This window comes from Elephas maximus, chromosome 5 (genome assembly GCF_024166365.1).
Source record: "Elephas maximus indicus isolate mEleMax1 chromosome 5, mEleMax1 primary haplotype, whole genome shotgun sequence".
In the NCBI taxonomy this organism is placed as follows: Eukaryota; Metazoa; Chordata; class Mammalia; order Proboscidea; family Elephantidae; genus Elephas; species Elephas maximus.
The window spans coordinates 79,327,858-79,342,193 of NC_064823.1; the positions used below are offsets into that span (position 1 = coordinate 79,327,858).

Here is a 14,336-nt window from a genome sequence, read left to right on the forward strand (position 1 = left end):
TAATTCTGGGCAAACCCACATATAAAAAACAAGCTAATCTTTGTTCCTTCAAAAAGTTGTTTTTAATTGTCATAAAGATAAATACATAACACAACATTTACCAATTCAACATTTTTCACATGTATAGCTTAGTAATATCAATTACTTTACATAAGTAATAAGTATTTTTGCACACCTGTTTTATGTCAATGAATAGTTAAGAAGGGATACACTAAGAAGATGCCTTGGCTAAACTCCTCATATTATTGATAAAAAAATGGAGGCCCAAGAAGTGAAGAGATTTTCTAAAAATCACACAGCTGGCTGGTGAAAACCAAAAAACCAAACCCGCTGTAATCAAGTGGATTCTGACTTATAGTGACCCAATAGGACAGAGGATAACTGCCCCATAGAGTTTCAAAGGAGCACCTGGTGGATTTGAACTACCAACCTTTTGGTTAGCAGCTGTTGCACTTAACCACTACATCACCAGAATTTCCAAGGAGAAGCAAATCAGGATCTTGGTCTATATCCAGGTTACGACTCTATAGCAGAGAAAGAAGATTTTAGGAGTTGTAAGATTCTGAAGAAAATGAAACAAAATTTGAAGAGAAGATAACATTTTGAGATAAATATGGAAAATATACCATGATTAGGTGTTCAGCAATCCTTTATGGCTTCCAAGAAACTATTACTGACAGCAGAAAAACAGATCAATGTACAAGAAACATCAAAGGCAGGGTTAACAATTTAGTCTTCTTTCTGAGGGAAACACTCTGTATTCCCATATATAAACTGCCCGTAAGATGATTTAGATAAAAAAAAAAAAAACCAAAATCTTTCTAACAGCCATTAAAAAAAGAAAATAATAACAACAACAACAACAAAAAACCAGTGCTAGATTCTAAGACTAGGTAAAGAGCCCACCAGATTTATTAAGCATCTTGGATCAGCCCCTATTCTCAATTATATGAAGAATTAAATTGATGTGTATATATTTCTATGATAATGCTCTCTTTGGCTTTATGCTACATTTTACTCTGCAAATGTACAATCTAAGGAATAAAAACACGATATAAATAAGAGCTGATAGAGATTTTAAACCACATCTTAAATGACTTAACTGAATTTTTTTACTTGATTTTTACATTGTTATACTCCAAGTGGCAAGAAAACCAATTCACACTCAGGATGTAAGTATAGGCTGTTAATCAACTATCTTAAACTTTTGGAAAGAAACATTTTCATTAGTTGGGGTCTGGTGTTTCTTGATAGGCATGGGAAAGAAAGAGGTTTTTACATATATGTAATATGTATTCCAACAGAATGCAGAAATTATCGAACAATATCATTAATATCGCACACAAGTAAAATTTTGTGGAAGACAAATCAAAACCAGTTGCAGCAGTACATCAACAGGGAACTGCCAGATTCAGGAGAGGATGTGGAACGTGGCGTATCATTGCTAATGTCAGGTGGATCCTGGCTAAAAGCAGACAATATCAGAAAGATGTTTACCTGTGTTTTATTGACTATACAAAGGCATTTAACTATGTGGATCGTAATGAATTATGGATAACACAGCAAAGAATGGGAATTCCAGAACATTTAATTGTGCTCATGTAGAACCTGTACATAGACCAAAAGGCAGTTGTTCAAACAGAACAAGGGGATACTGCCTGGTTTAAAATCAAGAAAGGTGTGCATTGAGGTTGTATCCTTTCACCATATTCATTCAATCTCTATGCTGAGCAAAAAATCCAAGAAGCTGGACTATATGAAGAAGCAGCAGCAGGATTGGAAGAACATTCATTAACAACCTGCAATATGCAGATGACACAACCTTGCTTGCTGAAAGGGAAGAGGACTTGAAGCACTTACTGATGAAGATCAAAGACTACAGCCTTCAATATGGATTACACCTCAACATAAAGAAAACAAAAATCCTCACAACTGGACCAATTAGCAACATCATGATAAATGGAGAAAAGATTGAAGTTGTAAAGGATTTCATTCTACTAGGATCCACAATCAACAGCCATGGAAGCAGCAGTCAAGAAATCAAACGACGTATTGTATTGGGCAAATCTGCCGCAAAAGATCTCTTTAAAGTGTTGAAAAGCAAAGACATCGCTTTTAGGACTAAGATGGCCCTGACCCAAGCCACGCTATTTTCAATTGTCTTGTGTGCATGCGAAAGCTGGACAATGAATAAAGAAGACCAAAGAAGAATTGATGCCTTTGAATTACGGTGTTGGCGAAGAATATTGAATATGGCACAGACTGCTAGAAGAATGAACAAGTATGTTTTGGAGGAAGTACAGCCAGAATGCTCCTTGGAAGCGACGATGGTGGGACTTTGTCTCACATACTTTGGACATGTTATCAGGAGGCACCAGTCCCTGGAAAAGGACAACATGCTTGGTAGAGTACAGGCTAAGCGAAAAAGAGGAAGACCCTCAATGAGACAGAATGACACAGTGGCTACAACAATGATCTCAAACATAGCAACAGTTGTGATGATGGTGCAGGACCAGGCAATGTTTCATTCTGTTATACGTAGTGTCACTATGAGTAAGAACTGACTCAACAGCACCTAACAACAACAACTATATATACATACACACACACATTTACCCTTGGCTGATTTGCAGTTTGCCTTTCAGTATGGTAGGCGGCTAAGTGCATATGTGAGATTTAGTCTTATGTGACTTAGACTTATAAGAGCCTAATGAAGACTTTGGAGGAGCCCTGGTGGTGCGGTGGTTATAGTGCTCAACTGCTACCTGAAAGGTTGGCACTTCAAACCCACCAGCTGCTGTGTGGGAGAAAGATGTGGCAGTGTTGGAAACTCTATGGGCAGTTCTACTCTGTCCTACAGAGTTGCTATTAGTCAGAATCAAATCAACGGTAGTGGGTTTGGCAGTAGGAATGAAGGATTTTGGAGGCAATGCATGATAAGAATTTTTATTTTTACTTCATTTTAGTTTGTCATTTCCAGCTAATCCTGTTAGAAAACTCTGATGATTTCTATTTATTTACCCCAACTTTAAGATTGTCAAGCTGCCCCATGTAGTTTCGCTAAGACAAAGGTCTTATTCCACAAAATTTCATTGGAATGAAGAGTCAGATCATGTTCATTTAATAATATACTATTCCTTTAATTCTTTGTCATTGTTGTTGTTAGGTGCCGTCGAGTCGGTTCCGACTCATAGTAACCCTATGCACAACAGAACGAAATATTGCCCGGTCCTGCGCCATCCTTACAATCATTGTTATGCTTGAGCTCATTGTTCCAGCCACTGTGTCAATCCACCTCGTTAAGGGTCTTCCTCTTTTCCACTGACCCTGTACCCTGCCAAGCATGATGTCCTTCTCCAGGGACTGGTGCCTCCTGATAACATGTCCAAAGTATGTGACACAAAGTCCCACCATCCTCGCTTCCAAGGAGCATTCTGGCTATACTTAATATTTTGATATTTGACACTGGTGTTTAGTATTTGACATAGACAATTGCGTAAGTGTTCTCAGTCTAATTCTGTCTTTGGAATATTACAGAGCTCTCTTGGGATCTAATGCAAGTATTTTTCCTTTTTTTATTGTACTTTAGATGAAGGTTTACAGAACTAGTTTCTCATTAAACAGTTAGTACACATACTGTTCTATGACATTGGTTAACAACCCCACAACATGTCAACACTCTCTCTTCTCAACCTTGGGTTCCCTATTAGCAGCTTTCCTGTTTTCTCCTGCCTTCTAGTCCTTGCCCCTGGGCTGGTATGCCCCTTTACTCTTGTTTTGTTTTATGGGCCTGTCCAGGCTTTGGCTGAAGGGTGCATCTCAGGAGTGACTTCATTTACTGAACTCTAAGTGTTTCCGGGGGCCATACTCCTGGGGTTTCTCCAGTCTCTGTCAGGCCAGCAAGTCTGGTCTTTCTTTTTGAGTTAGAATTTTGTTCTACATTTTTTTCCAGCTCTGTCTGGGACCTTCTATCGTGATCCCTGCCAGAGCAGTCAGTGGTGGTAGCCAGGCACCTTCTAGTTGTACTGGACTCAGACTGGTGGAGGTTGTGGTAGCTGTGGTCCATTAGTCCACTGGAATAATCTTTCCCTTGTATCTTTAGTTTTCTTCATTCTTCCTTGCTCCCGAAGGGGTAAGACCAGTGGAGTATTCTAGATGGCTGCTCACAGGCTTTTAAGACCCCAGACGCTACTCACCAAAGCAGAATGTAGAACATTTTCTTTATAAACTATGTATGACAATTGAGCTAGATGTTCCCCAAGACCATGGTCCCCACAGCCCTCAGCCCAGCAATTCGGTCCCTCAGGGAGTTTGGTTGTGTGTATGGAGCTTCCATGACCTTGCCTTGTACAAGTTATACTGGCTTCCCCAGTATTGTGTACTGTCTCACTCTTCACCAAAGTTAGCACGTATCTACTGTTTATTTAGTGATTTTCCATCCCTACCCCTTCCCTCCCTCATAACCATCAAAGATTGTTTCTTTCTGTGTGTAAACCTTTTCATGAGTTTTTATGGTAGTGGTCTCATACAATATTTGTCCTTTTGTGATTGACTTACTTCACTCAGCATAATACCCATTCATGTGTTGATGGGCATCTAGGTTGTTTCCATCTTTTTGCTACTGTAAACAATGCCCAATGCAAAATTTGGATCTGTAGTGTTCATCTCCTGGGCTTCTCCAGCTCCAACGCTTCAAGCAGTGCCATCTGCATTGGTAGTTACTAAAGATTGAATTTTATATTGTGAAAAGTTTACCATTGGATTACCATAAAAATAATCTATATTCTAATTTTCTACACAAGGATTTAGTGAAAAAGTATTTCTAACAGAGGTCATGGTTTTCAGAAAATTCAAGAGAAATAAAATGATATTTAAATGTAAAAAAAAATGGCCTAATAAAAAAACGTATAGCCTGAAGAAGCAGAAGGACCATGTCCTAACAGTAAGAATGCCTTCATTTGAGACCTAGATCTTGTGACTCTGGAGATATTATTTATTTATCTGCTAAAAATTATAGTCATGATATGACTCTGATTTCTTCACAACAGACCTGTTGTGAAGATCAAATGATCTGATGTACATAAAAAAGTTTGGTAAATTTTTAAGTATTAAATGAAATCAGAAATATAGTAATGAAATATTCAGAAAAAAATGCAAAGTAATATTTCATTCTCTTTTTTTCTCCCACAATGGAGAGGCTTTATACTTTTTTGCCTTAATTCATTTTATTGGAACTTTGCTACACAACTCAGACTTCAGATATAATACTTATTATCTCCTCCGCCTTTAGTAAGACAATATTGTTTATAAGTCAGCATGCGTAGGTTTACCATCAAGAACTTTAAGCTGCTTCTGTAATATATTACGTGCTTAAGAAATAAAAAGTGGCACATTAGGCACAGACTTTTCATTTTACTAAGACATTTACTAAATATCTTCTGGGGAGAAATCTAGAGAGGGCTATTCTACCAAAAGTTAGGAATGGCCCATCTGAAGTGCGGAAAACTTGAAAGAAAATGAAAAGAAATCAAACATGAAAGATAATAAAAGAAAAGCCTCCAGAGAAGTCCTTTCTCCAGTCAAGAAGGATGTACTCAACACTTAAAAGAGAGAGCAGAGAGCTATTAGAGCAATAAGAATAATAGCAGATATGAAAGAACATAAGAATGGACTCAAGGGAGAGAATCAGGCAAAGAAGATGAAACATAAAAGCACGAGTGTTCTTAAGGGAGAGAGAAATGGAAAAATGCTTACAAAAAGAGAAAAGGTAAGGAGCTGGGGAATGTCAGAACCCCTGAGGTTACACATTAAAGAGGGAGTTATTTATGTCTGCGTCTATCTCTACGACTAGATTTTTAAGCTTCTTAAAGCAAGATGCCATCTTATTCATCTTTGTGCCTCTCAGAGCAGCTAGCTCAGTTCCTTTTTTGTAGAAGGCACTCAATGGGTTTTCAATGAATCTGAAAAAGTTGCCTGTACTGTAGCTTAGATGCTGGCTATGAAACACAGTGTTAGGAACAAAACAAAACAAAACTCAGTAAATATATACTGGCTTAGTTATTAATTCTACAAATTCTTAGTGGGTACCATGTGCTAGGTAGGCTCTGAGGATAGAGCCATGAACCATATATGTTGGAATTCTGCCTTTCTTTACAAAAATATAGCCCGAATCTTCCAAGTTTAGCATTAGAAGGAGAATTTTCAGATGATTCAGAGACAATTGGATCACATGGCCCGGTCTGTTTCTGCCCAGCTTTCCTTTGCCATTGTGGTCTTTAAGCTGACTGCCATTGAGACAACCATACACTACTGAGAGGGAGGGTGCTGTTTACAGATTCTCCTTTTGGCATCTGGCCAACCATGGGCAAGTGACCCTCTCCTGGCTTTCTGTAGTATAGCTAAAATAGTTTATTATGACTGAGGGAAAACAAAGGGAAATAAACCTAATTAATAAACTGGCTGAAGTTATACATTGCTCTCCGAAGCTCATGAGCTACATTGAAGGGATAAGAAAAGACAAAAAACAAACAGATTTTATCTGTGTTCTTCCTTCTTGGCTCCCAGTTTGCTACATTATGGTGGATCATGGGAGGCAACTTTAATGGTAATTACTCAACAGTACACTTCCAAACATTCTGATTTTCTTGACCTGTGGAGATCAAATCTTGTCTCATATCAATTTTGGCCCCACCTACTCAGTTAAACTTTTCTGTCTGAGAAGTAGACTCCATCATTGGCAACTGTCAACAGAAAAGGCCTAGTCATTCAGACAAGACTCTACTCCCAGATCTGAGGATTTACTCTTATGGGCTCCTCAGGATGACTGCATTTAGTACAATACAACAAGCTTAACATTCCTTCAAGAGACATATACATGCAGTAATAGTACAAGTAGGAAAGACAGTTCCTTATTATGAGAGCACTTTAGTTTCCTTTTTCACCCTAATTAGGGACATAGGGTCTCTATGTATACATATGTATGTATATGTGTGTGTGTAAAACCTGTTGCTGTCGAGTTGACTGTGACTCACAGCAACCCTATAGGACGGAGTAGAACTGCCCCATAGGGTGTTCAAGGAGTGCATGGTGGATTCAAACTGCCGACCTTTTGGTTAGCAGCCAAGCTCTTAACCACTGTGCCATCAGGGATATATATATATGTATATATACATATATATATATGTAGTCCCAACTTACGGTATATTGGAGTTACCACAAATTGTACTCATGACTGTTTTTTTTTTTTTTTTGGTACATCTTATTGTTAGTAACATACATGTACGTATTAAAATATATTTGTAAGTTTATACGAAATGTTTCTAACTCCCAAAGACAAATAAAGATCGTATTTATAAAGATAATGATGATAAAAGGCAATAATAATGAAAAAAAAAAAAAAAGTATTCAATTTATGCCAGAACCAACTTACGACAGCTGTCAGAATAGAACCCCACTGTTAAGTTGGGGACTACCTGTATATATAACATAAGATTAAAAGTTTGTTGATTGTGTCCAGAAATCCCACCAAAATATCCATATGCATGTCATGTAGAAATTAAATAAAAAATGAAACATCTATATGTACACAGATTCAAAATTTGAACCCTCAACACCAACTAAATGAATTCCATGAAAGGAAGGGGGTTGTGGGGAAACTATAGAAAGGGAAAGAGAAAAGACCCTTTGAATGTCTCCTATGTGCAGGAGGAAACCCTGGTAGTATAGTGGTTAAGTGCTATGGCTGCTAACCAAAGGGCTAGCAGTTCAAATCTGCCAGGTGCTCCTTGGAAACTCTATGGGACAGTTCTTCTCCGTCCTATAGGGTTGCTATGAATGGGGTTGGTTTGGTTTTGGTATATGCTGGTACAATTCTGTGATAATTTCACAAATACCATCTCACTGAATCTTCACAACCCTGTGAATTAGGAAATATTATGCTCAATTTATAGATGTGGAAAACAAAACACAAACGGCCTATGTGAGAAGTTGTTCATGTTTAGCTTATAATTATTGTGCTAAATAATGCTGAACTCAACTTCATGTAATTACCCAACAGATATTTATTGTGTATTATGTGCAATGCATGTTCTCTGTTCTCAAATTATTTCCACTTCAGTAATGGAGGAAAAAAGCAGTCCACTAATGAGGAGATCATTCATAACCACCGAAATAGTATTCTCAGATGAAATTTTGCGGGTAGTAGCAACAATCTACTAGCTTAAAAAGTGAACGGCTGGTGAGGAGAAAGAGGCCATGTAACAGTATACTCCCTGGACATGTTCTTTCAGGTTAAAACTTCTCAAGCTCCTTTAAAAATTGAATTTGCTCAGTTACACTGAATCATTCACTCAAAGATAGCCTGAGGGCAAGGACATCAATTAGAACCAATTGTAGCAGATCCAAATCTAGCACAGACCTCTACTTTAAAAAGTTGAAAAGAGGAGGGAGTGGGGAACTGCTTCATATGTTTCCAGAAAAGAATTGTTGCTGAAAGATGGAAAAGGAAACACAATTACAAAGGCAAGCTGCACCAGAAGGTAAGAAAAGTATTGGACAGAAAGAGTAGCTGCCCTAAGAAGCAATAAAAACTACATGTGTCAGTATATTGTAATGGCTAAACTCATGGACTTAAACATGTTCTTAGACCTGACTTTGGATTCTGGTTTCCCTGAGGAAAGCTATTTGACATCTTTGAGCCTCAAGTTCCTCATCTGTAAAATGGAAAAATAATACTTACCTGACATGGTGGCTGTAAAGGGTAAATAGTCAAATGCAAATAAAATGCCTGGGACATTGTGAGCTCTTAGTAAGTGACTCATTTTATGATTATTAGTGATTTAAGAAGGTTGTGAACTTGAATTTAGTGAATATACATAATTTGATATTTTTTGCTAAAAGAAAAACCCAAACCCATTGCTGCCAAGCTGATTTTAACTCCTGGTAACCCCACGTGTTACAGAGCCGAACTGCTCTATAGGCTTTCTTGGCTGTAATCTTTCAGAAACAGATGACCAGGCCTTTCTTCCATGGCACCACTGGATGGGTTTGAACTACCAACCTTTAGGTGAATAGTCAAGTGCTAACTGTTTGTGCCATCCAAGGACCTTAATGGAATGCTAGGCAATCTTTAAAACACACTCTACAACAGTGGTTCTTAAACTGATATAGTCCCAATTTTTATTCAAAGTTTGCAGCAAAGAGTATTGGACATCACAATGACCGGGATGGGGGAGGAGAGGATGTGCTACTTGGGATACGTGGACAGGAAAGTTCTGCATATAGAAGAATACGTGTCTCTGCATCCTACATAATTTTAAAATGTTCCTCTGGACATTCATGGGGGAGGAAAATGTGTTCATAATGATCTGAACCCAGAGCCCAATTCTATTTTACTTATAATACAAAGGGTTTTATTTTTTATGGTTTTAATACGAATTTCCCAGGAATGTAGCTATTATGTAAATAGAGGAAAGAGTGTGCTTTGTTTCGTCTGGAATTTTACCAAGACTAGTTCACCATTTTGGAAAGATCACATCAGCTATGGCAGTGCCGCTCATCTGTATCAGTCTACTTTTGTGGCCACAGCATTTGCATGAACACTACATGTAGGTACAAGCATCTAGCTTCTGCACCATGCCTTCTAATGCAGTCATGCCTGAATCTTTCATTGTATTATTTCATCATAAACTATTTTTGTTTTCATTATCCTATATACTATAGCTAAGGCATTATATTGCCTTTTTATAAACTGTTTATGTACACAGATTATATTAACTATGTATTTCATCTTAGGATAATAAAGAAAGGCATTACAAAATATTTGCTATTAAAAGGGAGTGAGTGTTGGGTCTAACAGGGTTGAAAAATATACTCTAGGGTTATATTTAATATATTATACATGATAATATATTAACAATATAAGTTCAAGTGAAAAAAAGTAAATTTTATAGCTCTATACATGAGTTGTTCTCATTTTTGCAAAAAAACAAACAACAGCAACGACAATAAAAAAAACCCACAAAGACTCACACCCCTTTCCCTATATCTTATGATATCACTTAAGACAGCCAGTAACTCAGTCAAAGAGCCCTCTTCCTATGTGATCTATAGCTGTAGCATTTTATTCAAATAATTTGTGGGCTTCATTTCAATTGGAAGATTATGGAGGTGGATTGTTTCCGTTCCCAGGGATCAGATGGGAAACATTGGTTCTAATTCTGGCTTTGTTATTTAAGCCATTTATCTAATTTTATAGGCCTCTTTCTTTATCAATGCCCTGGTGGTACAGTGGTTAGGAGCTATGGCTGCTAACCAAAAGGCTGGCAGTTCAAATCTACCAGCTTCTCCTTGGAAACTCTATGGGGCAGCTCTACTCTGTCCTATGGGATTGCTATGGTTGGAATTGACTCGACAGCAATGGTTGTTTTTTTTTTTTAATTTTTGGTTTACTTCTTTGTCTGAAAAACCTGAGGTTTAAACTACATTACTAGCAACATGAGACTTCCAACTTTATGGTTATATGGTTCTGAAGCAAGGCTTTGCTGATTATAGGTTTTAATAGTGTTTCCCAAAGAATACTCCATAGAATATGTACTATAAAAAACTTATGAGTGTTAAGCAGAGTTCTTTGGTCAATATATTTGAGAAACACTGGGTTAGACAAAGTTAAATGTGTTTCTTTAGGTAAGACCTCAATTTTCTTGTTAAGCTTAAGAGTATGGCAAATTTTCAAGAGAAAAAATGTAGTATGTAGCATTTCCTGAATTTACTTGAACCACAATTTCTCATACCCCGAGAATTTCATAGAAGTGTTCTACATAATAGGTATTGGGACATGCTAATTGAAGGCGATGCACATTTTAACATGGTATTTTAGAAAAGTTCTATTTCAAACGACTGAATCCATATGGAGAATTTTCAGTCATTATCACAAGCAATGGGGAAAACAGTTTTGTGTGGTTCTCTTAAATCACATCATATGCTGGACTTCTGACTTGTAAGTTCAGGTTGACAGAAAGAAGGAACTGAAAAGGTTAACAAAAGAGAATGCAAATTAAAGTGTGTGGTGACCATGAGTCATTTTAGAACTAAGGAGTGAAACAGAACCTCTATCCATGCAGCAAAAGATTTGCTCTATTTCATAAGTTTTGTCAAAGGAAAAAAAAAAGGTTTGGTTGGTCTAGTCAGTTAAAATAGTTAAATCTGAAAGTTTGTACAAAAATAGCCATATTGAGTACAGTGTAGACAAAGAATGTCGTAATATATGGAAAATAAATAAGAAGTTAGATGATTTGAAATATTAAAAATATTGGGCTTTCGTTTTTTGCGGGGGACTGGGTCACCAATACAGACAAGCTAAATAAAAGAGTATAATTGTGGAAAGAACATGAATAACAAGATTATCCTTGTTGCAGAAAAGAGCAAAATTCTTTTAACTAATGATTATTTTAAGGTCAGCTGGTAGAAGTTCATCAACTTTGTTTTCTGTAGTTGTACCAGCAGTATTAGTTTAAAAAAAAAAAAACTAACGCTTAACATTTAAAGAGTTACTCTAGATTATATAAATCTCATATTAAAAAATGTAAATTATTTAATGGGTAGACTATATGTTGCAAGATGTTAATATCTGGCTTATTTGCCCCAGCCATCTAGCGTGCTTCTAGGCTATCGTCTCCCAGTATAAGCTGGTATATGAAAACTAATTTTAACAAAATACAAAGGAAAACTGAATCACAAAGGCTAAATGTACTTTTGACATAAAAACAAAATAAAAGGTTAGATGATGGATTCTGAAACCAAATTAAGTCTTCTTGCTTAATTAATGTATAAAATCCTTAAGGGCAAGAAGCAATATTGAACTCTACATTTCACCAAACAATTATTAAGTCTTTACATATACAACATATTGAGCTAGATTTGGGAATGGTCGTGCTGTCTTTATCCTAGTCCAGAGTCTAAATTAAGCATCATTTACGGTGAGGCAATCAGTTATTATGTGTCTTCTGAGGTGATGCAACATGAAATATAGAATATACCTATGATGTATAAAAAATTTAATTTGGATCAATTAAGCTTTAGATGTAACATCCAGTTTATAAAAATACAGGAGATAGTTGAACAAACCAAATGATAACAAAATGAAGCAATTAGACAACCAGAAAGTGTGACATTCTTCAGAACAATTGTCCCAGTCCCTTGAACCAGGTAGGATCATAAAAAAGGGATAGTGCTAGATCAAGAAAGACTTATGAGCCATAATACCTGATTATAATGTGTGGAATCGTATTCTGAATTGGAGACTGGTTTGGAAATACCAACTCTAAACGACACATATGTTCTGTATATTAAATTAAAAAATTACTAAAATAGATGGACATTAGCTAATAAAAACTAGTTATAAGGCAGCATATATGGTGTGAATTCATTTAGCTCAACAAATGTATAGGAAGAGTTCTGTAATAACACATACCAGTAAAGTGTTAAGTATACCGAAAACCAAACCCATTGCCGTCGAGTCAGTTCCAACTCACAGCCACCCAAGAGGACAGAGTAGAACCACTGCATTTGGTTTCCAAGGCTGTAAATCCTTCTGGAAGCAGACTGTCGTTTCCTGCTCCCAAGGAGTAGCTGGTGGATTTGAACTGCAGACCTTTCGGTTAGCACTCAAGCACTTCAACCACTGAGCCACCGTGGCTCACCTATGGTGTTAAGTATAGTGGAAGTATAAATATTTTTATTTTTGCTTGTCTGTATTTTCTAATTTTCTACAATGCAAATTCATTAATAAAAGGCTATTAACAACAACAACAAATATATGGTGCTCAAGGAAATGACAGTTTCCTCATGATTTATCAGCCTGTATAATTGGAAGGGAATTTGACAAAACTCAGATTTGCTGGGTCCTGATTTCACGAGTTACTCCTGGACCTCTAATCTCCTACAAAATGCTTTCTCCCAACTTCACTCCTATCCTTCTCTTTCTCTATTAGCCAAATATTTCTGAGAGTTTTCCACAAGTTGTTAAGACCTCAGCTCCTCTCCCCACTGTAGGAAATGCTGGATGGAAACTTTTCTCTGTTAGACCCCTTACTCAACAGTGCCGTTAGGAAGGAGGAGCGGCAAATCAAATAGGCCACAGCTTGACATTCACTACAGCACATTTTATGATGAGAGGAGTTGCTGGGTCTAAAGGTGACTCTGCACTTTCTTTTTCATATAGGATGTAGCGGACTTTTAAAATATGTTACCACATCTACACAGAGCCTCTTCAACACCTCCCACCATGGGGAATAAGCCTGCTATTCTATCTCTGTTCCACTTGTAGCTGATGTCTACCAATTTCTCTCCTGTTGTTCCAGCTTCTCATCTGTGATGGGGTAAGTCAGCAGACCCAGCAATCTTCATTTTAGTGGGAAGAATTTCCTACTTTGGCCTCAGCCAAATGGTATAGCTAGTTCAGCACTCTCTTCAGCATGGTATCGGGCATATTTTTAGAGGCCATACTTAAATGTCTCTACCAAATATTTTGGTCAAGTACAGTGTCAACAAAAATGAGGGAAACCCTCAATGGGATAGATTAACACAATAGCCACAACAAGAGACTCATACATACCAATGATCATGAAGACAGCACAGGACCAGGCAATATTTTGTTCTGTTCTATATAAGGTCACCATGAGTCAAAGCCAACCTGGCGACAAATAACAAGAACGACATACATAAATGTCTTTTGTTGACAGGAAAAATCCCAGAAGAACGTACTTGGTTCCTGAAAGAAATATAAAAATGCTTCAAATAGAAACTTTAGAACATATATAATATCCATTCCTCACAATACTTTAGGAAAATTATGGTACTATGCGGTACTTTCAGGATAACATGCCAGGTAGTGAAATCTTGATAAAATGTACAGTGTTTTCTACCTCTTTTTTTCTTCATGCACTCCTACTTGTGCTAATACTTTAAATTTTAAAAAGCATATGATTAAAATAAAAACAAATATAAAAGTTGAACATCTACATTAGTTTTTAATTAATAAAAATGAATTTCATGGAAAGTTTTCATTTGAAACATCATCCATATAGCAACTGAGTATAATTTTTTTTTTTTTTTTAACAGATTCACCTATCTGTGTGAGGTTTGGGTTGATATCATATAATTTTTTTATGATTTCAATCTCTAGCTTATGCTTGTTACACAGAATTACAAGTCGTCATGAAAAACAAGAAAGAGAAAAATAGTACAGCATATTCTTACTTGATGCTTATAGCAGGAGAATATAGTGACATTTGGTATTTTGCGTAAAGCAAGTATGTGAATCAACCCATGTGTTAGCG

The 14,336-nt window shown here is 36.8% G+C and overlaps 1 protein-coding gene across 3 annotated transcripts in view; it reads right to left on the reverse strand.

Moving 5' to 3' along the window:
- MRPL1 (mitochondrial ribosomal protein L1) overlaps positions 1 to 14,336 on the reverse strand; it is a 155,515-nt gene that overhangs the window by 129,749 nt on the left and 11,430 nt on the right. For all 3 annotated transcript variants that reach the window (XM_049885945.1, XM_049885946.1, XM_049885947.1), the window contains one exon: positions 13,613 to 13,690. In XM_049885945.1, the coding sequence (XP_049741902.1) occupies positions 13,613 to 13,676 (64 nt within the window). In that variant the 5' untranslated portion in view covers positions 13,677 to 13,690. The remainder of the gene's footprint in view (positions 1 to 13,612; positions 13,691 to 14,336) is intronic.